The sequence below is a fragment of the Bubalus kerabau genome, chromosome 6 (assembly GCF_029407905.1).
Source record: "Bubalus kerabau isolate K-KA32 ecotype Philippines breed swamp buffalo chromosome 6, PCC_UOA_SB_1v2, whole genome shotgun sequence".
Classification (NCBI taxonomy): domain Eukaryota; kingdom Metazoa; phylum Chordata; class Mammalia; order Artiodactyla; family Bovidae; genus Bubalus; species Bubalus kerabau.
This window is the reverse complement of record NC_073629.1, coordinates 111,327,308-111,350,750: the sequence shown is the minus strand read 5'-3', so window position 1 is coordinate 111,350,750 and position 23,443 is coordinate 111,327,308. Positions and strand designations below refer to the sequence as shown.

The 23,443-nt window shown below is 46.9% G+C and overlaps 2 protein-coding genes across 2 annotated transcripts; both read right to left on the bottom strand.

Moving 5' to 3' along the window:
* Positions 1–13,940: 13,940 nt before the first annotated feature.
* On the bottom strand, positions 13,941–14,945 carry LOC129656508 (platelet-activating factor receptor-like). The gene has a single exon (XM_055587131.1). It carries the CDS (start codon positions 14,943–14,945, stop codon positions 13,941–13,943), a length of 1,005 nt encoding a protein of 334 aa, XP_055443106.1.
* A 4,035-nt stretch (positions 14,946–18,980) lies between these two features.
* On the bottom strand, positions 18,981–22,281 carry TMEM35B (transmembrane protein 35B). Its single transcript, XM_055586450.1, has 3 exons — positions 22,103–22,281; positions 20,485–20,665; positions 18,981–19,531 (listed from the first exon to the last, which is right to left on the bottom strand). Exons 1-3 carry the CDS (start codon positions 22,208–22,210, stop codon positions 19,434–19,436), a joined length of 387 nt encoding a protein of 128 aa, XP_055442425.1. The 5' UTR covers positions 22,211–22,281; the 3' UTR covers positions 18,981–19,433.
* Positions 22,282–23,443: the final 1,162 nt, after the last annotated feature.

Here is a 23,443-nt window from a genome sequence, read left to right as displayed (position 1 = left end):
GGTTGCAAAGAGCCGGACACGACTGAGTGACTGAACTGAACTGAGGTCTTAGTTGTGTCATGTAGGATCTTTTATTGCAGCACGTAGAATCCCCAGAACACGGGCTTAGCTGTTCTGCAGCATATTGGGTCTTACTTTCCCAATTAGGGATCAAACACTTGTCCCCTGCATTGCAAAGCAGATTTTTAACCACTGGACTACCAGGAAAGTCCAATATCCAACTATTAGAAGAGACACCTTATGGGTGCTATCTCATCCTTTACATCTGAGTAAAATTGATCATGTGAAGTGGCAGTACTTTGCCAAGGTCCTGTATCTGGAACCTGGTAAAGGTAGGATTCTATCCTGCTGCTGCTGCTGCTAAGTTGCTTCAGTCGTGTCCAACTCTGAGTGACCCCATAGACGACAGCCCACCAGGCTCCCCCATCCCTGGGATTCTCCAGGCAAGAACACTGCAGTGAGTTGCCGTTTCCCTCTCCAATGCATGAAAGTGAAAAGTGAAAGTGAAGTCGCTTAGTCATGTCCGACTCTTAGCGACCCAATGGACTGCAGCCCACCAGGCTCCTCCGTCCATGGGACTTTCCAGGCAAGAGTACTGGAGTGGGGTGCCATCACCTTCTCCGGGATTCTATCCTGCTGCTGCTAAGTCGCTTCAGTCGTGTCTGACTCTTTGCGACCCCATGGACTGCAGCCCACCAGGCTGCTCCGTCCATGGGACTTTCCAAGCAAGAGTACTGGAGTGGGGTGCCATCGCCTTCTCCGGGATTCTATCCTGCTGCTGCTAAGTCGCTTCAGTCGTGTCTGACTCTTTGCGACCCCATGGACTGCAGCCCACCAGGCTCCTCCGTCCATGGGACTTTCCAAGCAAGAGTACTGGAGTGGGGTGCCATCACCTTCTCCGGGATTCTATCCTGCTGCTGCTAAGTCGCTTCAGTCGTGTCCGACTCTGTGCAACCCCATAGAAGGCAGCCCACCAGGCTCCCCCGTCCCTGGGATTCTCCAGGCAAGAACACTGGAGTGGGCTGCCATTCCTTTCTCCAGTGCATGAAAGTGAAAAGTGAAAGTGAATTTGCTCAGTCGTGTCCGACTCCTAGCAACCCCATGGACTGTAGCCCACCAGGCTCCTCCATCCATGGGATTTTCCAGGCAAGAGTATTGGAGTGGGGTGCCATTGCCTTCTCCCGGGATTCTACCCTAGGTCTCTCTAACTCCAGATCCCATGCTTTTCCCCCTCTGTATCCCATGCTTCTGTCATGCCTTAATTTCCAAGAAAAATTTAACAATCCAAGCAAAATAATTTGAACGTATTGGAATATTAGATTTTGCATTTTCTTCCAAATCATAGTAATATATCATTTTTTTCCTCAGTTGGCGCTTTTACAAAGACAGTTTGCTTATATGGCTTATGCCTTCCCTATGTAAACTGCTGCCAGTTTTGAATTTTCAACCCCAGCTCTGATTATCTCTGATGCTCCAAGACAGAAGCCTTGACAGGCTACAACTAAGAAGGTTATTTGACTCATCGTTTTGCATGCCAGAGGCCAATAAATTATTTGATGATAGACTTTTCCTATGTTGTTTCCATCAGTGTTGAAATGCTAATGATTCTTTCTTCCCCAAAAAATTACAATGGTAAAACTTTATCCTGTAACACTAATTGCTTATGTTTATTGATAGATTTGCTTCTAGCAAGAGATTAATTGTTTTACTTTTATATATAGGTTTTTGACTGGGTGAAATTAGATATGTGAATTCTGCTTGTTAACCATTATTCTGTTAATAAAAAAATCCCAAGGGTTGCCTATATTACCTTCTCTATTGCTCTCAAATCAATCATTGGATTCCTTTTTGAGAATTCTAATTCTCCACTGAAAATGTCTATTTTTAATACATTTTGTCCTTATCTTCCTCTATTTTCTTTAATCGTTTTAATTAATTTTAAATATTTAAAGTCTTGTCTTATACTCCAACACCTAGATCATTTATGGTTCCATTTCTATTTTCTGTTTATTCTCTTGATCAGTTTCATTTTCCTACCTCTTTGCATTCCTAGTAACTTTATTGTATGCCAGACATTGTCTGTAAAAGACATGTAGAAGCTCTGTATGGTATTTCCCATTATAGAAAATTCCATCTTTTATGTCTTAGGCAGACAGGATAAGGGACTGGTCACCTCAATCCAGTCAGAAGTTAACTAAGACAGAACTGGGTGACAGTTTTAGTATGATTCGATCCACTTACGATTCATTTCTGCTTTCAGAGTGGTGTTTCTCTGGATTTTGACCAAGAGTCCAGAGGCTGTCTGTCTCCTCAACTCTGAAAGACCTGCCGGAGATTCAGATCTGCCCTTAAAGATTCTGCACCTAGCACTTTAGCCTCTTTTCCTACTTCCTATTTACCCCCACATCTTCTAAGTCTGGAAAGTTTCTTGAGGGGAATATCAGCAATATTTTTACATCAGGCCTCATTCTTCTAGTTGGACTTTGTGTCCCAAGCATCTCAAGATTATGAGAGACTTCGCTTGGGCTTTTGGAAGCCCTCATCCTAACTTTCCAGCCTTTTATACTCAAACTCTGAACTCAGAAAATGTCCTATAGTTATAATCAGCATGTTTTAGAGATCCCAACTTTTCACAACAGCCCCACTTAACTGCCAAAAGACTTGCGGTTCCTTTTTCTACCAGCAGAAGCTCTCTGCATGAGTCAAGCTCAATTCATGCATAGAATGAGCAAATGCCCAGGGAAGAAAATATCCAGTGACTATCTATTTCTGCTTTATTGACTATGCCAAAGCCTTTGACTGTGTGGATCACAATAAACTGTGGAAAATTCTGAAAGAGATGGGAATACCAGACCACCTGACCTGCCTCTTGAGAAACCTATATGCAGGTCAGAAAGCAACAGTGAGAACTGGACATGGAACAACCGACTGGTTCCAAATAGGAAAAGGAGGTCAAGGCTGTATATTGTCACCCTGCTTATTTAACTTATATGCAGAGTACATCATGAGAAACGCTGGGCTGGAAGAAGCACAAGCTGGAATCAAGATTGCCGGGAGAAATATCAATAACCTCAGATATGCAGACGACACCACCCTTATGGCAGAATGTGAAGAGGAACTAAAGAGCCTCTTGATGAAAGTGAAAGAGGAGAGTGAAAAAGTTGGCTTAAAGCTCAACATTCAGAAGACTAAGATCATGGTATCTGGTCCCATCACTTCATGGGAAATAGATGGGGAAACAGTGGAAACAGTGTCAGACTATTTTTTGGGGCTCCAAAATCACTGCAGATGGTGACTGCAGCCATGAAATTAAAAGACGCTTACTCCTTGGAAGAAAAGTTATGACCAACCTAGATATCATATTGAAAAGCAGAGACATTACTTTGCCAACAAAGGTCCATCTAATCAAGGCTATGGTTTTTCCAGTGGTCATGTATGGATGTGAGAGTTGGACTGTGAAGAAAGCTGAATGCCAAAGAATTGATGCTTTTGAACTGTGGTGTTGGAGAAGATTCTTGAGAGTCCCTTGGACTGCAAGGAGATCCAACCAGTCCATTCTGAAGGAGATGAGCCCTGGGATTTCTTTGGAAGGAATGATGCTAAAGCTGAAACTCCAGTACTTTGGCCACCTCATACGAATAGTTGACTCATTGGAAAAAGACTCTGATACTGGGAGGGATTGGGGGCAGGAGGAGAAGGGGATGACAGAGGATGAGATGGCTGGATGGCATCACCAACTCGATGGATGTGAGTCTGAGTGAGCTCTGGGAGCTGGTGATGGACAGGGAGGCCTGGCATGCTATGATTCATGGGGTCGCAAAGAGTTGGACACGACTGAGCGACTGAACTGAACTGAACTGATCAACTCAACTTAAAAGGAATACTTGCTATCTGAATTCCCATTCTCCTAGTCATTGTTCCTCCCACAGCTCTTCAGTATATTTAACATATGATTTTTGTAATTTATTTAGCTTTTTCTAGTTATTACAAACAGAGTGGAATATTAGGGTGCTGTATCCTATGCAAATCGGAAGCCAAAAATACAAGTTTGATTTGAATTAAGAGCTAAAAAAAAAAAGGTTTCAATTTTCAATGCTGACTTAAAAGATTGTCAAAGATAAATCTATGGTCATGATGCTGATGTGATTAATGAAGATAGGTATACAAGGCAAAAGCTGGGCCAATATCCAGAAATATTCTTTGGCCATGTATTGTACATTGTTCGGTTTTACTAAAAGACATAATTTCAAATTTTCACATTGTTCATGGGCTTCTCAAGGCAAGAATACTGAAGTGGTTTGCCATTTCCTTCTCCAGTGGACCATGTTTTGTAGGTCATAGCATCCAGTCCCATCACTTCATGGCAAATAGATGGGGAAACAAAGGAAACGATGACAGACTTTATTTTCTTGGGCTCCAAAATCACTGCAGATGGTGGCTGCAGCCATGAAATTAAAAGACGTTTGCTCCTTGGAAGAAAAGCTATGAAAAACTAAACAGCATATTAAAAAGCAGAGACATTACTCTGCCGACAAAGGTCTGTATAGTCAAAGCTATGGTTTTTCCAGTAGCCATGTATGGATGTGAGAGTTAGATCATAAAGAGAGCTGAGTGTTGGAGAATTGATGCTTTTGAACTATGGTGTTAGAGAAGACTCTTGAGGGTCCCTTGGACACCTAGGAGATCAAACCAGTCAATCCTAAAGGAAATCAGTCCTGAATATTCATTGGAAGGACCGATGCTGAAGCTCCAATACTTTAGCCACCTGATGCAAAGAACTGACTCACTGGAAAAGACCCTGACGCTGGGAAAGATTGAGAGCAGGAGGAGAAGGGGACAACAGAGGATGAGATGGTCGGATGTCTCACCAACTTGATGGACGTAAGTTTGAGCCAGCTCCGGGAGTTGGTGACAGACAGGAAAGCCTGGCATGCTGCAGTCCATGTCACAAAGAGTCGGACACAACTGAATGACTGAACTCAACTGAACTGATAGTTTCAAATTGTTCTGATAGCAGTGACATTTTTTGGAGTAATTCAGATTATACACAGTATTTTCTGGAAATTCCCAAAGATGAAATATATTAATGAAATACAACAGATATGACCTCAGTATCACTTTCAGACACATGGTAGAAACCTCAACTAAATGCCATTAAATTAATTATATTTAATTTAAGATACATACCAGAAAAATTAAATGAAACAACTAAATTCTCCATTAAAAAAAAACCATACTCATTGATGGAAAAATATATTAATTTAAAATAGGTATTACCAAGTTACTTGATTTATACTATTGCTTGTTAATTAAAAATGTTAGAAGGCAATGGCACCCCACTCTAGTACTCTTGCCTGGAAAATCCCATGGACGGAGGAGCCTGATGGCCTGCAGTCCATTGGGTTGCTAAGAGTCGGACATGACTAAGCGACTTCACTTTCACTTTTCACTTTCATGCATTGGAGAAGGAAATGGCAACCTACTCCAGTGTTCTTGCCTGGAGAATCCCAGGGATGGGGGAGCCTGGTGAGCTGCCATCTATGGGATCACAGAGTTGGACACGACTGAAGTGACTTAGCAGCAGTAAAAGTTTATAGAAACAGCTGACTAGTTCACTTTTAAAACTAAAAAATATTTCTATCAGTTCAGTTCAATTCAGTCACTCAGTCGTGTCTGACTCTTTGCGACCCCATGGACTGCAGCACGCCAGGCTTCCCTATCCATCACCAACTTCTGGAGTTGACCCAAACTCATGTCCATTGAGTCGGTGATGCCATCCAACCACCTCATCCTCTGTTGTCCCCTTCTTCTCCTGCCTTCAATCTTTCCCAACAATGGGGTCTTTTCAAAATAGTCAGTTCTTCGCATCAGGTGGCCAAAGTATTGGAGCTTCAGCTTCAACATCAGTCCTTCCATTGAATATTCAGGACTGATTTCCTTTAAGATGGACTGGTTAGATCTCCTTGCAGTCCAAGGGACTCTCAAGAGTCTTCTCCAATACCACAGTTCAAAAGCATCAATTTTTTTGGCGCTCAGTTTTCTTTATGATCCAACTCTCACATCCATACATGACCACTGGAAAAACCATAGCCTAGACTAGACAGACCTTTTTGGGAAAGTAATGTCTCTGCTTTTGAATATGCTGTCTAGCTTGGTCATAACTTTCCTTCCAAGGAGTAAGCGTCTTTTAAAAAATTTCATGGCTGCAGTCACCATCTGCAGTGATTTTGGAGCCCCAAAAAATAAAGTCTGACACTGTTTCCCCATCTATTTCCCATGAAGTGATGGGACCAGATACCATGATCTTAGTTTTCTGAATGTTGAGTTTTAAGCCAACTTTTTCACTCTCCTCTTTCACTTTCATCACGAGGCTCTTTAGTTCTTCTTCGCTTTCTGCCATAAGGGTGGTGTCATCTGCATATCTGAGGTTATTAATATTTCTCCTGGCAATCTTGATTCCAGCTTGTGCTTCTTCCAGCCCAGTGTTTCTCATGATGTACTCTGCATATAAGTTAAATAAGCAGGGTGACAATATACAGCCTTGACCTACTCCTTTTCCTATTTGAAACCAGTCTGTTGTTCCATGTCCAGTTCTCACTGTTACTTCCTGACCTGCATACAGATTTCTCAAGAGGTAGGTCAGGTGGTTTGGTATTCCCATCTCTTGAAGAATTTTCCATAGTTTGTTGTGATCCACACAGTCAAAGGCTTTGGTACCGGGGTCCAGCCCCGGCTGATCCAGGGTATTCGAAGGAGAGACGGCGTAGGCGAGGGTCAGGAAACAACTGCTTAATTACACTTTAATTAAGGATACAAAGAGTAATAGAATGAGGATAGCTCAGTAGGAAAATTCAGTGGAGAAAAGAGGCTGAGTAGCTTGGTTTACGCGGGAGACCAATAAAACTTCAAGACAAGAAGTCTGCACCACTTACGTAGGCCGCAGGCGTCGTTCCGTTCTCCCGAAGGAGAGGAGACACTGAGGCCTCCCCGGTCAGATCTTAGAAGCCCAGGCATAATTAGCAAGCATGGCGGGTTCCGCGCTCCAGATGGAGACTCAGCCAGAAGTTGAAAGAGAGAGCGACATGGGGAGACCAAGTTTTGGTGAACAAGGCCCGCACTTTATTTTCCAAAGTAGTTTTTATACCTTAAGTTGTGCATAGAGGATAATGGGGGAAGGGGTGGAGTCATGAAAGGACAGCAGTTCCTGGTCCTAATTGAAGCCAGGCTTTCAAACTTATCATATGCAAAAGTTCAGGTGATTGACATCATCTTCTGGCCAGGAGGCCTGTTAACATTTTAAGAAACTTATTTTTCTCTAAAGGTGATTATTCCAAAGTCAGGCACCAGCCTCCAAAAAAGCATTGGACAAAGCTGCATTTTACATTTCTATACACCCATTATATCAATCAATACACTGCCAAGGACACAGTAGGTAAGGAGTATGGAGACTTAGCAGCAAACATTGGCTCAATAAGTGAAAAACCCTTCACCAATACAATTTCTAATCAATCTTTTAACTACTCAAAATAATCTGTGTTTAGACAGTTTAGAACATCTCCTGCCTCTCACAGTTGGGAGGCTCTGAACAATCACATGTGGCCAGAAAAACCTATTCAGGCAGGCTAGAGGATTTCCAAAGGAGTTTGTAGGTTGAAACACTGTCACACCCAGGAATTATTAACTGGAGCTGTAAGCTAACTCTTTTTTCAGAGAGAGGTAGTGGGGCACAGCCCCCATAAAGTCAGAGGTGTAGGTGAAAGCACAAAGCAGAAAGTAGGCAGACTCTGGTTTGGGGGGTAGATGCTCGAGAATTTCCAGGGGGACTCCTGAGGCTCGATCCCGCCTTTGCGTATGCCGAGCCTCCTTCCTCATGACCTTTGTCATGGGCAGAGTTCCTCACGCTGGCTCCCGGCAGTGATAGAATTCCAGTTGAGCTATTCCAGATCCTGAAAGATGATGCTGTGGAAAGTGCTGCACTCAATATGCAATATGCACTCAATATGCAATATGCACTCAATATGCAATATGCCGGCTCCCAGCACTTTGGCATAGTCCATATAGCAGAAATAGATGTGTTTCTGGGATTCTCTTGCTTTTTCGATGATCCAGTGGATGTTGGCAATTTGATCCCTGGTTCCTCTGCTTTTTCTAAACCCAGCTTGGACATCTGGAAGTTCACGGTTCATGTACTGTTGAAGTCTGGCTTGGAGAATTTTGAGCATTACTTTATTAGTGTGAGAGATGAGTGCAATTGTGCGGTAGTTTGAGCACTCTTTGGAATTGCCTTTCTTTGGGATTGGAATGAAAACTGACCTTTTCCAGTCCTGTGGCCACTGCTGAGTTTTCCAAATTTGCTGGCATATTGAGTGCAACACTTTTACAGTATCATCTTTTAGGATTTTAAATAGCTCAACTGGAATTCTATCACCTCCACTAGCTTTGTTTGTAGTGATGCTTCCTAAGGCCCAGTTGACTTTGCATCCCAGGATGTCTGGCTCTAGGTGAGTGGTCATACCATCGTGGTTATATGGGTCATGAAGATCTTTTTTGTACAGTTCTTCTGTGTCTTCTTGCCACCTCTTCTTAATATCTTCTGCTTCTGTTAGGTCCACACCATTTCTGTCCTTTATTGTGCCCATCTTTGCATGAAATGTTCCCTTGGTATCTCTAATTTTCTTGAAGAGATCTCTAGTCTTTCTCATTCTATTATCTTCCTCTATTTCTTTGCACTGATCACTGAGGAAGGCTTTCTTATCTGTCTTTGCTATTCTTTGGAACTCTGCATTCAAATGGGTATATCTTTCCTTTCTCCTTTGCTTTTTGCTTCTCTTCTTTTCACAGCTATTTGTATGGCCTCCTCATACAGCCATTTTGCTTTTTTTGCAAAAATGTATTTCTCTTTCTATACATATCAGAAAATGGTTTTTTGAAATTAAAAAACACGGCATGTGAAATATACAACCATAATGAGATCTCACTAAAATATAAGGCAGTTAGAACAATGAAAGGAAAATATTTATCTGACAATGAATAAGATTCAGACCAATAATCTCAAAACAAATTTATATAGAGACTACTTTGTGGCCATGGTAGATTGAGTTATAACCCTGATTGAAGAGAGAGCTGAAGAAATTCAGCAACAAGGTGTCCTTTTTTGTTATTTTAAAATTAAATTCTATTATTGAAATTTTTGAAAAAAACTCAAGAATTTCTGTGTGAGAATAGAAATGGCTTGAAGAAATGGTAAAAAAAAAAAATTATAAATTATAGTAACACATATAATGAAATTAAAGTAACATATTTTCTGTAATAATAATTTATTAAATACCACCCAAATATAATATTTAAACATAATATGTAGGATTAAATTCAATCATCTTTGATAATTTGCTGACTTTCAGTCTTGAAAACCACAGCTTTAGACATATTTTTCTAGTCTGTCATTATAAAGGTATGTTTGTCAAGATAGATGGATGAAACACATTTTATTTAACAATGTGTTTGGTTAATTAATCTGCTTAATTTTGGCTTAGCAGTAATAGAATCTGCCAGCAATGCAGGAGATGCAGGAGACATGGGTTCAATCCCAGTGTCAGGAAGATCCCCTGAAAGAGGAAATGGCAAGCCACTCCAGTATCCTTGCCCAGAAAATCCCATGGACAGAGGAGTCTGGCAGGCTACAGTCTGGGGTCACAGAGAGTCAGAAAGGAATGAGCATGCACACTTCCATTGCTTGCTTAATTTATAACTTGCAAATATTTAGACATATAATATGTGGGCCTCCATCTATACTTTTGCCCAGGATCCCACAAAGGCTAGGGACGAGCATGAGCCCAGCAGCCCAACCAGTACGTTTCAGAACTAGATTGGTGCTCACTAAGAATTAGAGGTGAGGAAGTATGCTTTAATGATCACATTAGGGGACTTCCCTGGTGGTTAAAGAATCCACCTGCAAACGCAGGGGACATGGGATCCATCCTGGGTCCAGGAAGATTCCACATACCGCAGGGCAGCTAAGCCCATGCACAACAAATACCAAAGCCTGCACACTCTAGGGCCTGCAAGCCATAACTAGTGAGCTCCTGAGCCAACAACTACTCAAGCCTGCGCATGCCCTAGAGTAGGTGCTCCGCAACAAGAGAAGCCCCCACAAGAAGAAGCCCGCGCAGCACAACTAGAGAAGAGCCCCTGCTCGCCGCAACTAGAGAAAGCCTGCACACAGCAACCAGGGCAGCCAAAAAAATACTTTAAATGTTAAAAAAAAAAAAAAGATAGCATTAAGGCCAGATGGTGGTCATGTGCTACACCAGTGGCAGAACAGTACTGGGCGAGTCCTTGAATGACAGTTCTGGGAAGAAGGTCCCAGTCCCTGAAGCTGGAATGTAGTCCATGGAGCTGGTTTCAGGGCCAGTGAAGGACAGCTGCAGCCACAGGGGCACCTAGGGGACCAAGGGGAAATGCTATATTCCCACTAAGTCTAGAAGAAAGGCAGATAGATGGCAAGGCAAAGAATCAGCTGCAGAGAGAGGACCTGGGGCCAGGGCCTGAGGACGAGAGAGAAACCAGCTGAAGTCTGACAGGCTTCCCTACAGAGGTGGAAGGAGCAGGTGGGGCCTGGTCTCCAGGGGAGGACTCAGGAAGAGCAAGCAGGGTCACAGAGGATGCGGGGCTGGCTGAGGGACTCTAAGCAGGTGTTTGCAGAGCCCAAGGGTTTGGATCCAGAGACCTGGACAGTAACTGAATTGAGGGAAAGAGCAGGGGTCAGTAGAGAAGGGAAACTTTCTTCTTTCTGAGTCAGGAGCAGCTTCTCTGCACCACATGTGCACCCCACAGCCACAGGGTGTGGCCTGGGTGGGTCGGGGTGAGAGTTGGGCATTTCTGGCTTCACTAGAGGGACAGGGGCCTAGGGCATACTGAAAACATGCGCTAGACGCCACCAGCTTCTGGAAACAGTTGGCAGAGTTTTTCCTGGATCCTAGAGAAAGTGGGTGTCCAGCATCGAATCAAGGACCAACCTGGGCTCCTTCTTTTTCATCCTGGTTTGAGAGTGGGTCTTAGGTCAAATTCTTGAAGGTTTAGAATAAAGAAGGCAACCAAGAATCCAAAAGGATTGACAGTGCAAAGCAGTCTAGTCTCTCTTATCCCTCAGGCTCTTTGCCTCTGGGTTATCTCCCCAAGTTCCCACTCCTCTGAGTCAGCAGGGAGAGAATTCCAACACACAGTAACTCCAGACAGATGCTTTCTTTCCATTGTGCCTGACCTCCCAGAGGCAATCGACTCTCAAGTTCTTTTTCCCTAGGTCAGACAAAGAAGACTAAGTTAGATATCTCCCAAAGGAAACTACTTTACTAAGGGAAAAGTCACATCAAAAGCAAGATAGTACAAGACCACAGGGATGGATGATGCCGCAGGGAATCATTTTTTATTTGGACAAAATAAAATTCAGCCTCAGGAGATTCAGCTGGCTCTAGTGTGGACACAGGATCATTTCTCAGACTCAGCTTTGCACAGTCCCTGGGGATGAGCAATTCATTCCACCAAAGCAAGTGAATTCATGATGTGGGCTCAAGCTGTTTCTGCTGGCCTTGGCTTGAGATGATGGTCAATGTTGCATGGAATGAGCCAACGAAACTCCCAGGGAAGAAGGATGACAATTATTGCAGACCTACCAGTGGGTATTTGGGCTCTTGCTTAATTCCTCCAGTGAGAAAGGGTAAAGTTTGGCTAGTGCGAGGTCTCAGGTGATACCCCTTCTCTTCCTACTCCTGCCCCAGACAGGTTTCAAACAAATATGGAGGAGACTGAGAAGCCTTCTAGGAAAAAGAACAAATTAACTATGCTCACAGTTGAAATACAGACAGACGTCCAGAGAGGCAAGTGAAAATATCCATTTCTAGGGAGGGTGTGGTAAAACAAGGAGTGTTACAAAGTTGTTGATTGGTATGTAATTGGTACCCCATTTTTGGAGGCAATTTGGTGATGTGATTAAACAATTTAAGTGCACATACATACTCCTTGACACAGCAATTTCATTGCCAGGGATTTATTCTATAGATTTACAAGTATGCAAAGATTTGTGGACAGAGACACTCACTGCATCATTATTTATCACAGTAAAACAGTAGAAACAAATGCCCATTAACAGGGGGACCAATTGAGTAAAATAAATACTTTGCATTTATTAAAAAAATGAGGTTGATCGACATGTGCTGATATTAACAGATGTACAAGATATATTAAGTGAGGAGAGCACAGAAAAGCCTTGTACTACTATCCCATTTGTGGATTTTTGGAGGAAATTGACTATACATATATTTGTACTGAAATAGAAAACCTCTGGAAAGATATACACTACAAGAAACTGTGAACAGTGGTTACCACTGGGGGACCTTTATTTTCTATTTTGCATTTTTCTCTAGTACTTTGAATTTATTTTTATGAATGTGTATTACTTTTAAAATGCAAAAGAAAACATTTAAATAAGGAATAAAGGACCAATGAAAGGTAATTTATCAAAAATAAAAGAAGAAATTTCTCAAATTTACTATTAGAAGGCAAATTCAGTAATAGGACTGGAAGTCAGTAAGACATGGTGGCTGATCGGTGAACTTGTCCTGTCCCAGCTGACTTGGCAACGTGAATATGCTGCCCTCACTCATTAAACTCGAGACCCAAGCAGTCTTGCTATGGAGCCCCCAGTAACATGGCTGAAGAGAGGGAGAGGTTCCCTTTCCCACTTGAAGCCAACTGCTAAGTCATCAAGGCACAAGGAGAGAAAGAACCAGAGGCCAGAACCATTGGCAGGGATTTGCACCGACAGTCTCTCTGCTCAGCTGAAGCTGAAGGCAGCAAGTCTGGCCAATCCCTCTCCCAGGTAATAGCAGGATGGATATCCAGCTTGGTTATCTCCAAGTCTTGGCCCTGGAATCTTGGCACATTGGAGGTGATGGACGAGTTGCAGATAACCAGCAACAGCAAAAGGAAGCAATCACCAGTACTCAGTCAGGAATGCATCTGGGTAATATAAGCTTAGAGAATCCCAGAAACACTTGAAGAAAATCTGAGACTGGAGTGTCTGAATGAGTCCTTGGGCGTTTTAAGCTAATGATATTCACGTTTCATGCATTCATCTGACATACTGAAGTGTTACTATGTGCAAAGAACAGTAGCAAGCAGTAAATAAGGCAAACATGGAATTCATTAAGTTGAATTGGATAAAAATAAAACTGCCACTATTCAAACTTTCTGGGTCTATAAAAATGGCACTTTCTTATGGATCAACATAAACACATTCTGAAAAGAGAAAGAACTACAGGGAGAAAAACTAAGGAAAAAAAAAAAGGGAAGAACTATCCAGTTAATTGCTTGATTGCAATTATGGAAAGACCTGTAAGGGAGCAATCATATCTAATCCAGTCTAGGGTATGGTGTCTGTGGTGCTGATCAAGAAAGCTTCCACCTTTGAGGAGGTGATAATGAAAAGGAATTAATGAAGGAGACCGAGGGACATCATTCCTGGCAATCAATTCCAAAGGCCTTGAAGGGCAGGAAACTGGTCTGTTCCAGGGACTGATAATGTGACTCAACCCACAGAGACGGGCAGACGTGGTAGAGAAGAGGGAAGATGCGGGTGAGAGGATGCGGAGAGTGAAGCTGGAGCCAGTCAGGCCTTGGAGGACCTTTTAAGGACTTTGGGGTTTATCCCAAGAGATTTTAAAAACAATGGCATACTATGCGTATCCAAACAATGGTCAAGTCTAGGGAACTTTCGGCTTACAAAGTTTTCCCCTTTTTGGCAGAGCCTGGAGGTCTACAGTTACAGGCGGCTAGTATGTGGCTGTGTCAGAATTGGAATCCACGTCCTTGCAAAGAGCTTCCACCACCCAGGACTCGGCTGGGAGGGTGGCAGGGGTGAAGCAGGCAGCGGACCAGGGACCCTTCTAGGAAGAGGCCAAGGAGGCCGAGTGCGCCCCAGATGCCCCCACCCCCAGACGGCAGCTCAGCGCCCAGCAGTCCTGGCGGAAGCGGCGCACCGAGAAGCAGTAGATGAGAGGGTCCAGGCAGCTGTTGAGACTCAGCAACGCCAGGCTAAGGGTGTGCAGGACGTCGAGCGTGGAGGTGGCCCGGCATCCGCCGCCTTCGCGGCTCGCGGCGACCTCCTGCCCCGTTACCCAGGGCGCCAGCAGCAGGTGGTAGGGCGCCAGGCAGAGGGCGAAGACCAGCAGGAGCCCCAACACCATGGTCCTGGCCGCGCGCCGGTGCGTACCGGCGCGGGCTGGGCCCGGGCCCGAGGGCGCGGCGAGCGCCCGCGCCACGCTCACGTAGGCCGCGAGCACCAGCAGGAAGGCGGCGGTGAAGAAGGCCACGGTGGTGTAGGCCAGGCCGGCGCGCGCCCAGCCGCGCTCCAGGCAGCGAGAGGCGCCGCCCGGCCCGGGGCTCAGCGCGTGCGGGGCGGCCAGCGAGGGTGCGGCGCAGGCCAGGCCTGCCAGCCAGGCGGCGGCGCACGCGGCGCGGGCCGGGCCGCGGCGGCGCAGGGCCGGGCGGGCGGCCGCCTTGGGCCCGGGCCGGTGCACGGAGCTGCAGCGGCACACGCTGATGAGCGCCGCGAAGGCCACGGCCGCGTAGGTGGACACATAGTAGGCAGCCCCGGCTGCACGGCAGGCGGCCTCCGGGAAGGGCCAGTGGGCCGGGCCCAGGTAGTAAGTGAGCCACAGCGGCAGCGTGAGCGTGAAGAGCACGTCGGCCAGGGCCAGGTTGAGCAGGTAGAGACGCAGGGCCTGGCCCAGGCGCCTGCCGCTGCGGACGAACACCGCCAGGGCCGCCACATTGGCCGGCAGCCCCAGGCCCAGCGCCAAGGCATAGGCCGCAGGCACCACAATGAAGCGAGCAGGGTCGTCCCAGGGTCTGCAGCCGCCAACACCCAGGTCCCCCACGCTCCTGTTCATCTCGGACCTTGGACTAGCAAGAGGAAGAGAGATCACTGTGGAGGCCAGCCGCACAAGAAGCCCTCCACCCAGCCTTTCCTCGCCAGACCCGTCCTCTCTTCCAAAATCCGTGGTGGGAGGAGACTAGGAGCCGGGAAGCCCCCGTGAGGGGCTGAGGAATTAGTTCCGCCGGTGCCCGCTGGAGGTGGAGCAGAGGGGACTACAGAGTTAGTAGAATGAGCTTGGTGAAGGATGTGGGAAATGAGGGCGGGTCAGGAATCCCAGATAGCTTGGAAATTTTTCACCTTGGTAACCGGGAAGGTGGAAGTGCCCCCTTATAGGTGGAGTAGGGCTCCACTTTGTGGGGCACTGGCATGTGCATCAAGCCCCAGCAAGGCTGAGCCAACAGGAAGTCATAGAGAAACCAGGGTGGAATACAGACTCCTTCCCCGAAAAAGCCCAATCCTCCAGCTCCAGTGCCATCCAGGTCAGTAGAGGAGAGGCATGGATGGAGTTATGGCCGTAGGATGCAGTGACCCAGGAGACAGGCCCCTGCCCAGTGACCTTGGACTTATCTTGGTGAATGTCCTCTCTGGGGCTTGCCTGGAGCACCTTGGGCAGGGCTGAAAAGCTTTCACATCTCAGGCTTTCCAGCCTGTTTCCTTCCCCCTCATCTTTTGACCACAAAGAAGTCCGGGGTCTGATTTGGAACTTTGGACAGCAAAGCAAAAGGAGCACAGGCCCAGAAATCAGGCAGATTCTAGATACACACATTTATCTGCCATGTGACCTTGGGCAAATTACTCAGCTTCACAGAGCTTGTCTTCTCTGCTGTAAAATGGAGATTAAAATACCTACCTCACAGGGTTGTTCGGAGGATTATGAGAAAGCATAAGTAAAACTCTGAGCACTGGCTGACACTGGGGAGATACTGCATAACCATTAGCTCCCTTCCCCTCTAGGCAGCACACGGATAAATGTGTGCACCCACACAGGCACACACACACCGTTAGAGACAGACACCTCAGGCAAATAGCACAAAGACATCTGGGCATACTGCCCCTCTCTCCAAGGGGGGATATGGGCACAAGCCCATGTCCTGTTCCTATTTTTGGCACACAGTCACACTCCTAGGATATCCCAAAACTTAGTTCCTCCAATACCAAAATTTGTACTTCTGCCTTTGAGCTTCACAGGCTCATCCTTTCTGGGATCGTGAATGAGTCTATTCCTTTCTCCCCCTCCCTCTAGGCTCTGTCCACCAAGTCTCTGTCCCTCCACTTCCCCACTCTGAACCTCTCCCTGCCATCCCACCAGATGACTCCTACCTCTTGCTGCTCTGGCTGCTACAGCTCTCTCTGGGGCCCGGGGTCTAAGGAGCTGAGACAGGGCAGAATCCACTCCCACCCACACATCCTAGACCCTCCCATCAACCAACTAATCCTAGACAGGGCATGAAGAATGGGAGCAACAGCTGGAGGGGCAGGGGTCCACCTGTGGCAGCTATGAGTGGGGTGTGTGGGATGCAGCCAGAGCCCCAAAGGAAAGGAATATCATTGCAAGGCATGCGGGCACAGGGAGGGAGATAAAAATGTATAAGGAAGGCCTTGCTGCTGAATGTCATTCTGCTGACCTGACCAATGCTTAGGCTGTGGTTTGGGGAGGAGGGTGCCATTTCCTAAGGCCTGGCTTCTCCTCCGACTGAGGCAGCACTGCTAAAGCTGAAGATACTCCTGCTGCTGTCAATCCCAACTACTCCTCCATACCAGCTGGCCAGCCTACTTCTCCAGCACCCTGCCTTTCCTGCAGCTGCTGGTTGGGCCCTAGAGTCAAGCTTGCAGGGCCTTGTAGCTTCTAATCAGCTTACAGGCCAGGCCTTGGTAAACAGGAGCCTTCAATCTAATGCCAGCTGTGAGAGATTTTACTCAAAGTCCCGGCTGGAGACAGGCTGGCTGTGGAATCCTGGAAGGGGTGGAGATGGGAAGAGGCCGGGCTCCTAGGGTGTCCAGGCTCTACTTTCAAGAGCTTCAAAATATCCATGCAGAGGGGCAATTCTGGGAAGCAATGCAGATTTAATTACGTTGGACTGATCATCCCATTTACCTTAAAGTTGAAGAGCAGGGGTGCCACGCCTGCCCACTTCTGACTTTGGCAGCTGGTGCGGTGGGAAGTGTTGGGTTCTGGAGTCAGTCAAGCCTTAATTCTAGCCTCAGCACTGACACGTGGGCACTTAAGCTTTCTGAATCCACTTTCCCATCTGTAGAGCTGCTGTTTAATAACAGCATTTCCTGAGCACTTATTATGTGCAGGCACTACTGTAAGCACTTTAACTCACTAAGTCTTCACAGCAACTCGATAAAAATCTTTGCCATTATTATCCATATTTGGCAAGTAAGTGGTAAGAGGCACTACCTACTCTCTCCCTTCTCTTGCTGACCACTTGACCAGTGTGGGTAAATCTTAACTAGTCTAAGTCCATCATGGGAATTCCATTCCCCATGCCAGTGATTGGTGTAAGAATGGAAATATGACATAATTCTGCAGAGTGGGATATGAGGGAAACCTAGGGGTCTTCTAAAAGAGCTTTCCTCTCTCTTTTCATCATGGTATATTATATGCAAATGCGTTGTCTGGAGCTGCTGCAGCTATTTTATAACCGTGATGTCAGTAGTCAATAAATTGAAAGAAGCAGAGGACAAAGTTGAAAGAATATCAGTCTGGTGTCATCCTAAAGCAGCCAAAATATGCAACAATGAAACTGAAGCTGTTATCTCTGGACCTAGCCTAACAGAAAAAGGTTCCTTATTGTTTTGACACTCTGTATATGTAGAGGGTTTCCCAGATGGCTCAGCAGGTGAAGAAACTGCCTGCAATGTAGGAGACACAAGTTTGATCCCCAAGTTGGGAAGATCCGCCAGAGAAGGAAATGGCAACCCACTCCAGTATTCTTGCCTGGAGAATTCCATGGACAGAGGAGCCTGGCAGGCTACAGTCCTTGGGGTCACAAAGAGTCAAACAGGACTGAGCAGCACCAGCACACGTAGTATGCATATATATACACATACACATACACATACACCTACTATAGATAGATTGCATCACTGTGTCTTCAGACACCAGACCTAAGAGTGCCAGTTTGCCTGAGGTTCCCAGCTTGTCAGTGTCAGAGCAGAAATTACCGTTCTATAGTGAAGATGAAATGGAGTAATATACACTTTTCTTTTACTTTTACTTCTTTTACTTTTCTTCTGTGGGCTCGCAAAAGCCACTGTCCCTACCCCCAAAAGCAAGTTGTAGGCTGGTGGCTAGAGTATTTGTATAAATAAATGAACTTTTTTCTTCATTATTTTCCTTGATAGGAAGCACATCATTTCCCTACCTAGGTGAAGGCGGTTGGGGATATGACAGTAGGCACCTTAACATGGTCACTGGCCCTTGAGAATTGTCTCACACGCACGCTTCTGACTCCCTAGGGCTTCTGCGATTCATCCCAGGTTTCCGGCACTGCTTTAACACACTGCTTTAACACACTGCTTTAACAACACCTTTTGGAGTTGGCTGTCCCCTGCCTCTACATAGATGTCCAAGGAGCACTGCACCGAGTGCCCTGGCGGTTTCAGATCCTGTAAAATGATGACTCGATGCCCATTTTTGTTAGCTTTGTGACTCTAAAGTGCATGAGATAAAAAGGAATGGGAGGGATTATCTCATGTGGCTCAGCAGGCAAAAGCAGGTATTCTTAATATTCTGCCATACTCAGTGTGTAAATTCTAAGCTTATAATAAAATCTTAAAAACATGCATGCCTTTTGAATCAGCACCCTTGCTTCAAGGAAAGAAAATAAGTATGTAGAGGTGATTCACTGTGAGGTTTACAATAGCTAAAAAAATCGGGAACAATCCAAATGTTCCTAGTGGGGGCCTTTATAAATACATCACACTGCAGCCTTACAATGGAATACTACGCAACCATTAACATTAATGAGATAAAATAGACGTGGAATGGTGTTAGTTACAGTGTGTTAGGTTTAGAAAGCAAGGAAAATAAAGTAGTACATATAGTCTCATTTTCATTAAAAATATATCCAAATAAAGACACAGGAAAAAGTTGGGAGGTAGTTATACAAAGGAATTGAAAGTATCAATAGTTATTTGGGGCATTAAAAGTTTGGGTCATTTAAATTTACTTTCACATGACATGAGGAATGCTAAGAGTATGTAACATGGACTCTTCAAAAAAAGAGCAGTAAAGTGTCCAAGAGAAAGCAGGGCCAGGTAGACCACATGTCTACTTGAGAAAGCAGAGCCAGGTAGACCAGATGTCTACTTCAACACTGGCCACCCTTGGGTATATGGGTAACAAGGTGACACTCTGTCTTCCACCACGTTTCTGCTTTGACAGTGATATGGCCTGAAGGGACAAGAGATACTCTACTCCCAGGATTCCTTGAATGGACTTGGAGACTTCTTCCTAGTGGGTCTGGACATCTTTTCTGGTTTGGACTTAGAGCTAGCAGATATCCAGCAGCAGCAGGAGCCCCAGGCAGACGATGGCTGGGACGCAGGTGTTCAGTGACTCTTTTAGAGACACCAAAGTGAAGATAGCCCCTAGAATGGAAAATGAGGTTCCTGAGGCTCCCAGGGAATGCCTGGGAGATCCAGGAGATCAGAGCCCTCCAGCCAAGGTTGACTCATTCGAGCTTAAGCCCTCTCTTGAACACCGTCCCCCTCCCCACATACACACACCCTAAACTAGCTGCTCTCAACCCTCTGATCCCCCAGAAAAAGCAGAACCAGAAATCAGAAGTTTCTTAAACTAACACAGCCCCTCTCAGATGGCAAGAAAGAAAACAGGAACAATCCAACCAAACAGGGCATGGAGTGAGTAGGTGGGCATTTTCTGAAGGATCAGATTGCCCCTGATCCTTCTCCTTTCTCAACCCCAGTGAAGAGAAGGGAAGGCCCAGGGACTGGTGGTGGATATGGTGGGGAAGAGCTAAAAATGGGGCAAGCTGCGGAGATGGAAAGAAAGCCTAGAAGAAGGGCAGGAGCGCCAGCAGCAAGGGTGACACAAAGCCAGGGGATACAGAAGAGCCTGAAGATGTCTGGCCTTTGAAGAAGCAGCTGTCTTTGTACACTGGCAGTTCCTGTGGGGAGAGCCACTGAAAGGGGGCCCTCCAGGAATCATCCGCCTTTCTGTTCAGGGGGCCCGGCTTTCTTGCTGTTCCACCTGCCAGACACATGAGTCCAGTGGCAGCTGCTACTTCCTCCCCTCATCTCAGGTTAGGGGGTGAAGAGAAAGGGGTAGGGGCTTTTAGGTTCCAATATATCCTTATGACAGAAATATCATGCAGCCAATAGAACTGCTGACAATTGTTATAGTGTAAGTTTTAAAAGCACCTATCCTAGTCTGAAGACCATGGAAACTGCAAGTGAGCAGAAAGTGCTTCTGGTTCCAGAGAAAAAAGGGTGGCAACAGTCAAGAGAACAGTCAGATTTTTTCCTCCCGCAGAAGTCCCCATTTCACCAGCCCGGTTGCACACCCCCCCCACCCCCCTTACCCATCATGAGCAGCGTCAGAATCAAGTTACTCATCTCTTGCAGAATCGGTGGGCCCAGGACCAGCAGCAGCCCAGCCAGCAGTTCCAGCCAGCCCACAGCCACTTGGTAGCTCATGGGATCTGGCTGGTAGCCGAACACCTTCAGCGGAAACACCTCAGCGAACTGCACGAACAGGGCTTTCTAGGGGTGGCAGGGAATGCCTGTCAGCCACAGTCACCAAGGATCCACTTCCCAGATGCTCCGCAGGGGCATTCTGTGCCAGCACCCTTAACTCCCCCAGCAAAGGAGCTACTATTCTAGGCCAGGGCCAGGGCTGACCTCAGCCAGCCTGGAAAGGAGAGGGCCCCGCTGAGGGGCTGAACTTTGGCATCAGAAAACACTTTATGCTCCAAAAAGGGCTGGATGGTGGTACACAGATGGACGAACTTTCTCACCAGATTACAACCCAGTCCCAGATTCCAGGAAGAGGAAGCTAGGCTTGGCCCCTCTTATCTAGTGCCAAGGCTTGGGAACTTCATGACTTCTCTTTCCTTCTGCCTGGCCTGGTTTCTCTTCAGGCTACTACGCAAGGGAGTATTTGGAGATGAGGAAGGGGATGGAAGGAGAGATTGTATTGTTCATTAAACAGATTCTACTGAATATCATATGCTGGGACCCAGATCTCACTGCAGCAGACAGGAGGTTGAGGGGTTCAGAGTGACTCAACTCTCTGACTCAAACTCTGTCCTGAGCCACATGACTTCACCTGGACCCTTAGGGTGGCTACTTTTTCCTGCTCCCCAACCTCAGTTCTACCTCCCCTACTCAGGGCTCTAAGGAAGAAACTCTAAGCCGTCAGGCTCTGAGGATGTTTCCCCAACCCACCCTAAGCCAGGCCAACCGGGGGCAGGGGCGGGGAGGTGGGGTGTACTTTGTCTACAAAGTCTGGCTGGTTTAAGGGGCTCGGTGGATTGGTAGGCAGAAAGACATGTCAGCATTCCCGAGAGTGGAACTAGACAGGGAGCCGAAGGGCGACTTCTATGCCTCCCTCTCGGCCCCGGGAAGGATTCCGGATTCTAAGTTCAGTTCAGCTGCTCAGTCGCCTCCGACTCTCTGCGACCCCACGGACGGCAGCACGCCAGGCTTCCCTAAGGTAGTTGAAGGTCTAAAGTTTGGGTCCTGCTTCCTGACTAGCTGTGTAGCCTTTAGCAGAAACACTCCACCTTCAGGGCAAGTTTCCTATTTTGTCAAGCGGGGATTAGTTAAACCTCTGCCTCGTGAACTTTCCGAGAACTCAAGCAAACGAAGCAAGGGAGCTCGGTCCTACTCCCTCCCGCAAAGGGTCCCCGAGCATTCCTCTTCCGGCTCTAGATTTGCCTGGAAGGGGATACCCGATGGGAAGGGGATGGCAGAGAACTCGCAGGAACTCCCCAGGCGGGTGCCCACGTGTGCGCCGCGGGGCAGGCGCTCTCCCCCAGCGCTAGCGCCGTCTAGCCCGAAGGCAGGCGGGTCCGCTGGGCGCGGGCAGGCGGGACGGGGGCCGGCCGGGCACCTGGATAACGGCTGGGGTTGCAGCCCCCGCTGCCGCGCGGTCGATCCCCCCGCCCGAACGCCCTCCGCCCACGCCGCGCCGCTCACCATCTGCTCCGACACCGGAGCCGAGATCTGCTCCGAGAGCTTGGCCGCCCCCGTGAGCGCGAAGAAGCTGCCCAGCAGCACGCGCAGAGCGGTGAGCGGGAGCGCCATGGCCGCGCAGGCATGCGGGCCGCGCCCGCCCCGGGGCGGGCGCCGCCGAAAACCCGCCCCCTGCCGCCCGGGCGTTGCCTCTCTCCCCGGGCGGCCGGAAGACCTCGCCTCCCAACGGGGCTGCCTCCCTCCCTCGGCCCGGCAACGGCTGCGAGAAGAGACACCGCAGGGGCAGGGCATCCCCATCTCACAGCTGGGGACACTGACGCCCGCTTGCTCTTAACTGACACTAAACGGTCCCTTCTGAATTCAGGGAAAGTTTCCCAGCCAATATGGACAGAGCAGAAGATACACGGGTATCTGGACGTGGCTTGCAAAAGAGCTCCATTTGGGTGAAAAGACGGTGGGGCAGGGGGTCGCTCCTGCCCCTGCCACGCTAGCTTGGCGATCGGAGCTGTCACCTAACCTCAGCGGGCCCCAGTGGTGTCCTCATCTGAAATGCGGATAGCGCAGTATCAGTCCTGAGATACAGCACAACGCCTGACACAAAGAATTATTTGTAAATTATTTGTGAAATTATTAGGAATATATCAATTGCTAGTGATTATAAAATAAGCTGTTTCTTATCTTTGCCTGAAATATATTTTCGCTCTAATATCTCTCAGTTGAAATTACAATGTGAAAGGTGTTTGAAAATTCAGCTATGTGCAGCGGTGGGTAGAGACGTTTGCACTGAACAAAACCTTGCAGTCCACTCCTGGCCCATTTTCTTTTACCGAAATCTATCTAAACCTGGATGAGAAAACGATGACAAATTCAGAAAGTGCTTTTTTTTTTTTTCTTCTAACTAACCCCCACCCCCAGCTAACAATGCTTGTTTACATTTTTTAATGATTTTTTTTAACTTAAGGTAGCTTTCATGACACTTGAAAATATATGAAATTCATATTACAGTGTTCATAAATAAGCAGTTTAACTGAACCACAGTTTGTGTATTGTCTACCACTCCATTTGTGATGCAACAAGAGAACTGAGTAGTTCCCACCATACTGCCTGCAAAACCTAAAATATTCACTACCTGGCCTCTTAATGAGAGGCCTCTAGAGAGCCGAGAGGCCCCTAACAGGGGTCTCAAATTCTCCTGCTGCTTCCATTTCCTGTTAGCCAAGCTGCTTGGATCTGGTTTTCTATCTACCCACAACCGGCTGGCTGAAGACTGAAATGTCTCGTGTTTCTAAAGGCCAAGCAGTTTCAACATCCAAGTGTGTTAGCTATTACATTATAAACTGGGCC

What these genes read in the sequence shown, in the direction of transcription:
- LOC129656508 (XM_055587131.1), bottom strand. Translation starts at nt 14,945, where the DNA reads ATGAACAGGAGCGTGGGGGACCTGGGTGTTGGCGGCTGCAGACCCTGG.
- TMEM35B (XM_055586450.1), bottom strand. Translation starts at nt 22,210, where the DNA reads ATGGCGCTCCCGCTCACCGCTCTGCGCGTGCTGCTGGGCAGCTTCTTC. An exon ending in CTCCGGTGTCGGAGCAGATG is followed by an intron (nt 20,666 to 22,102) that starts GTGAGCGGCGCG and finishes TGCCACCCCTAG; the next exon opens with AAAGCCCTGTTCGTGCAGTT. An exon ending in TCTGACGCTGCTCATGATGG is followed by an intron (nt 19,532 to 20,484) that starts GTAAGGGGGGTG and finishes TTTCCATTCTAG; the next exon opens with GGGCTATCTTCACTTTGGTG.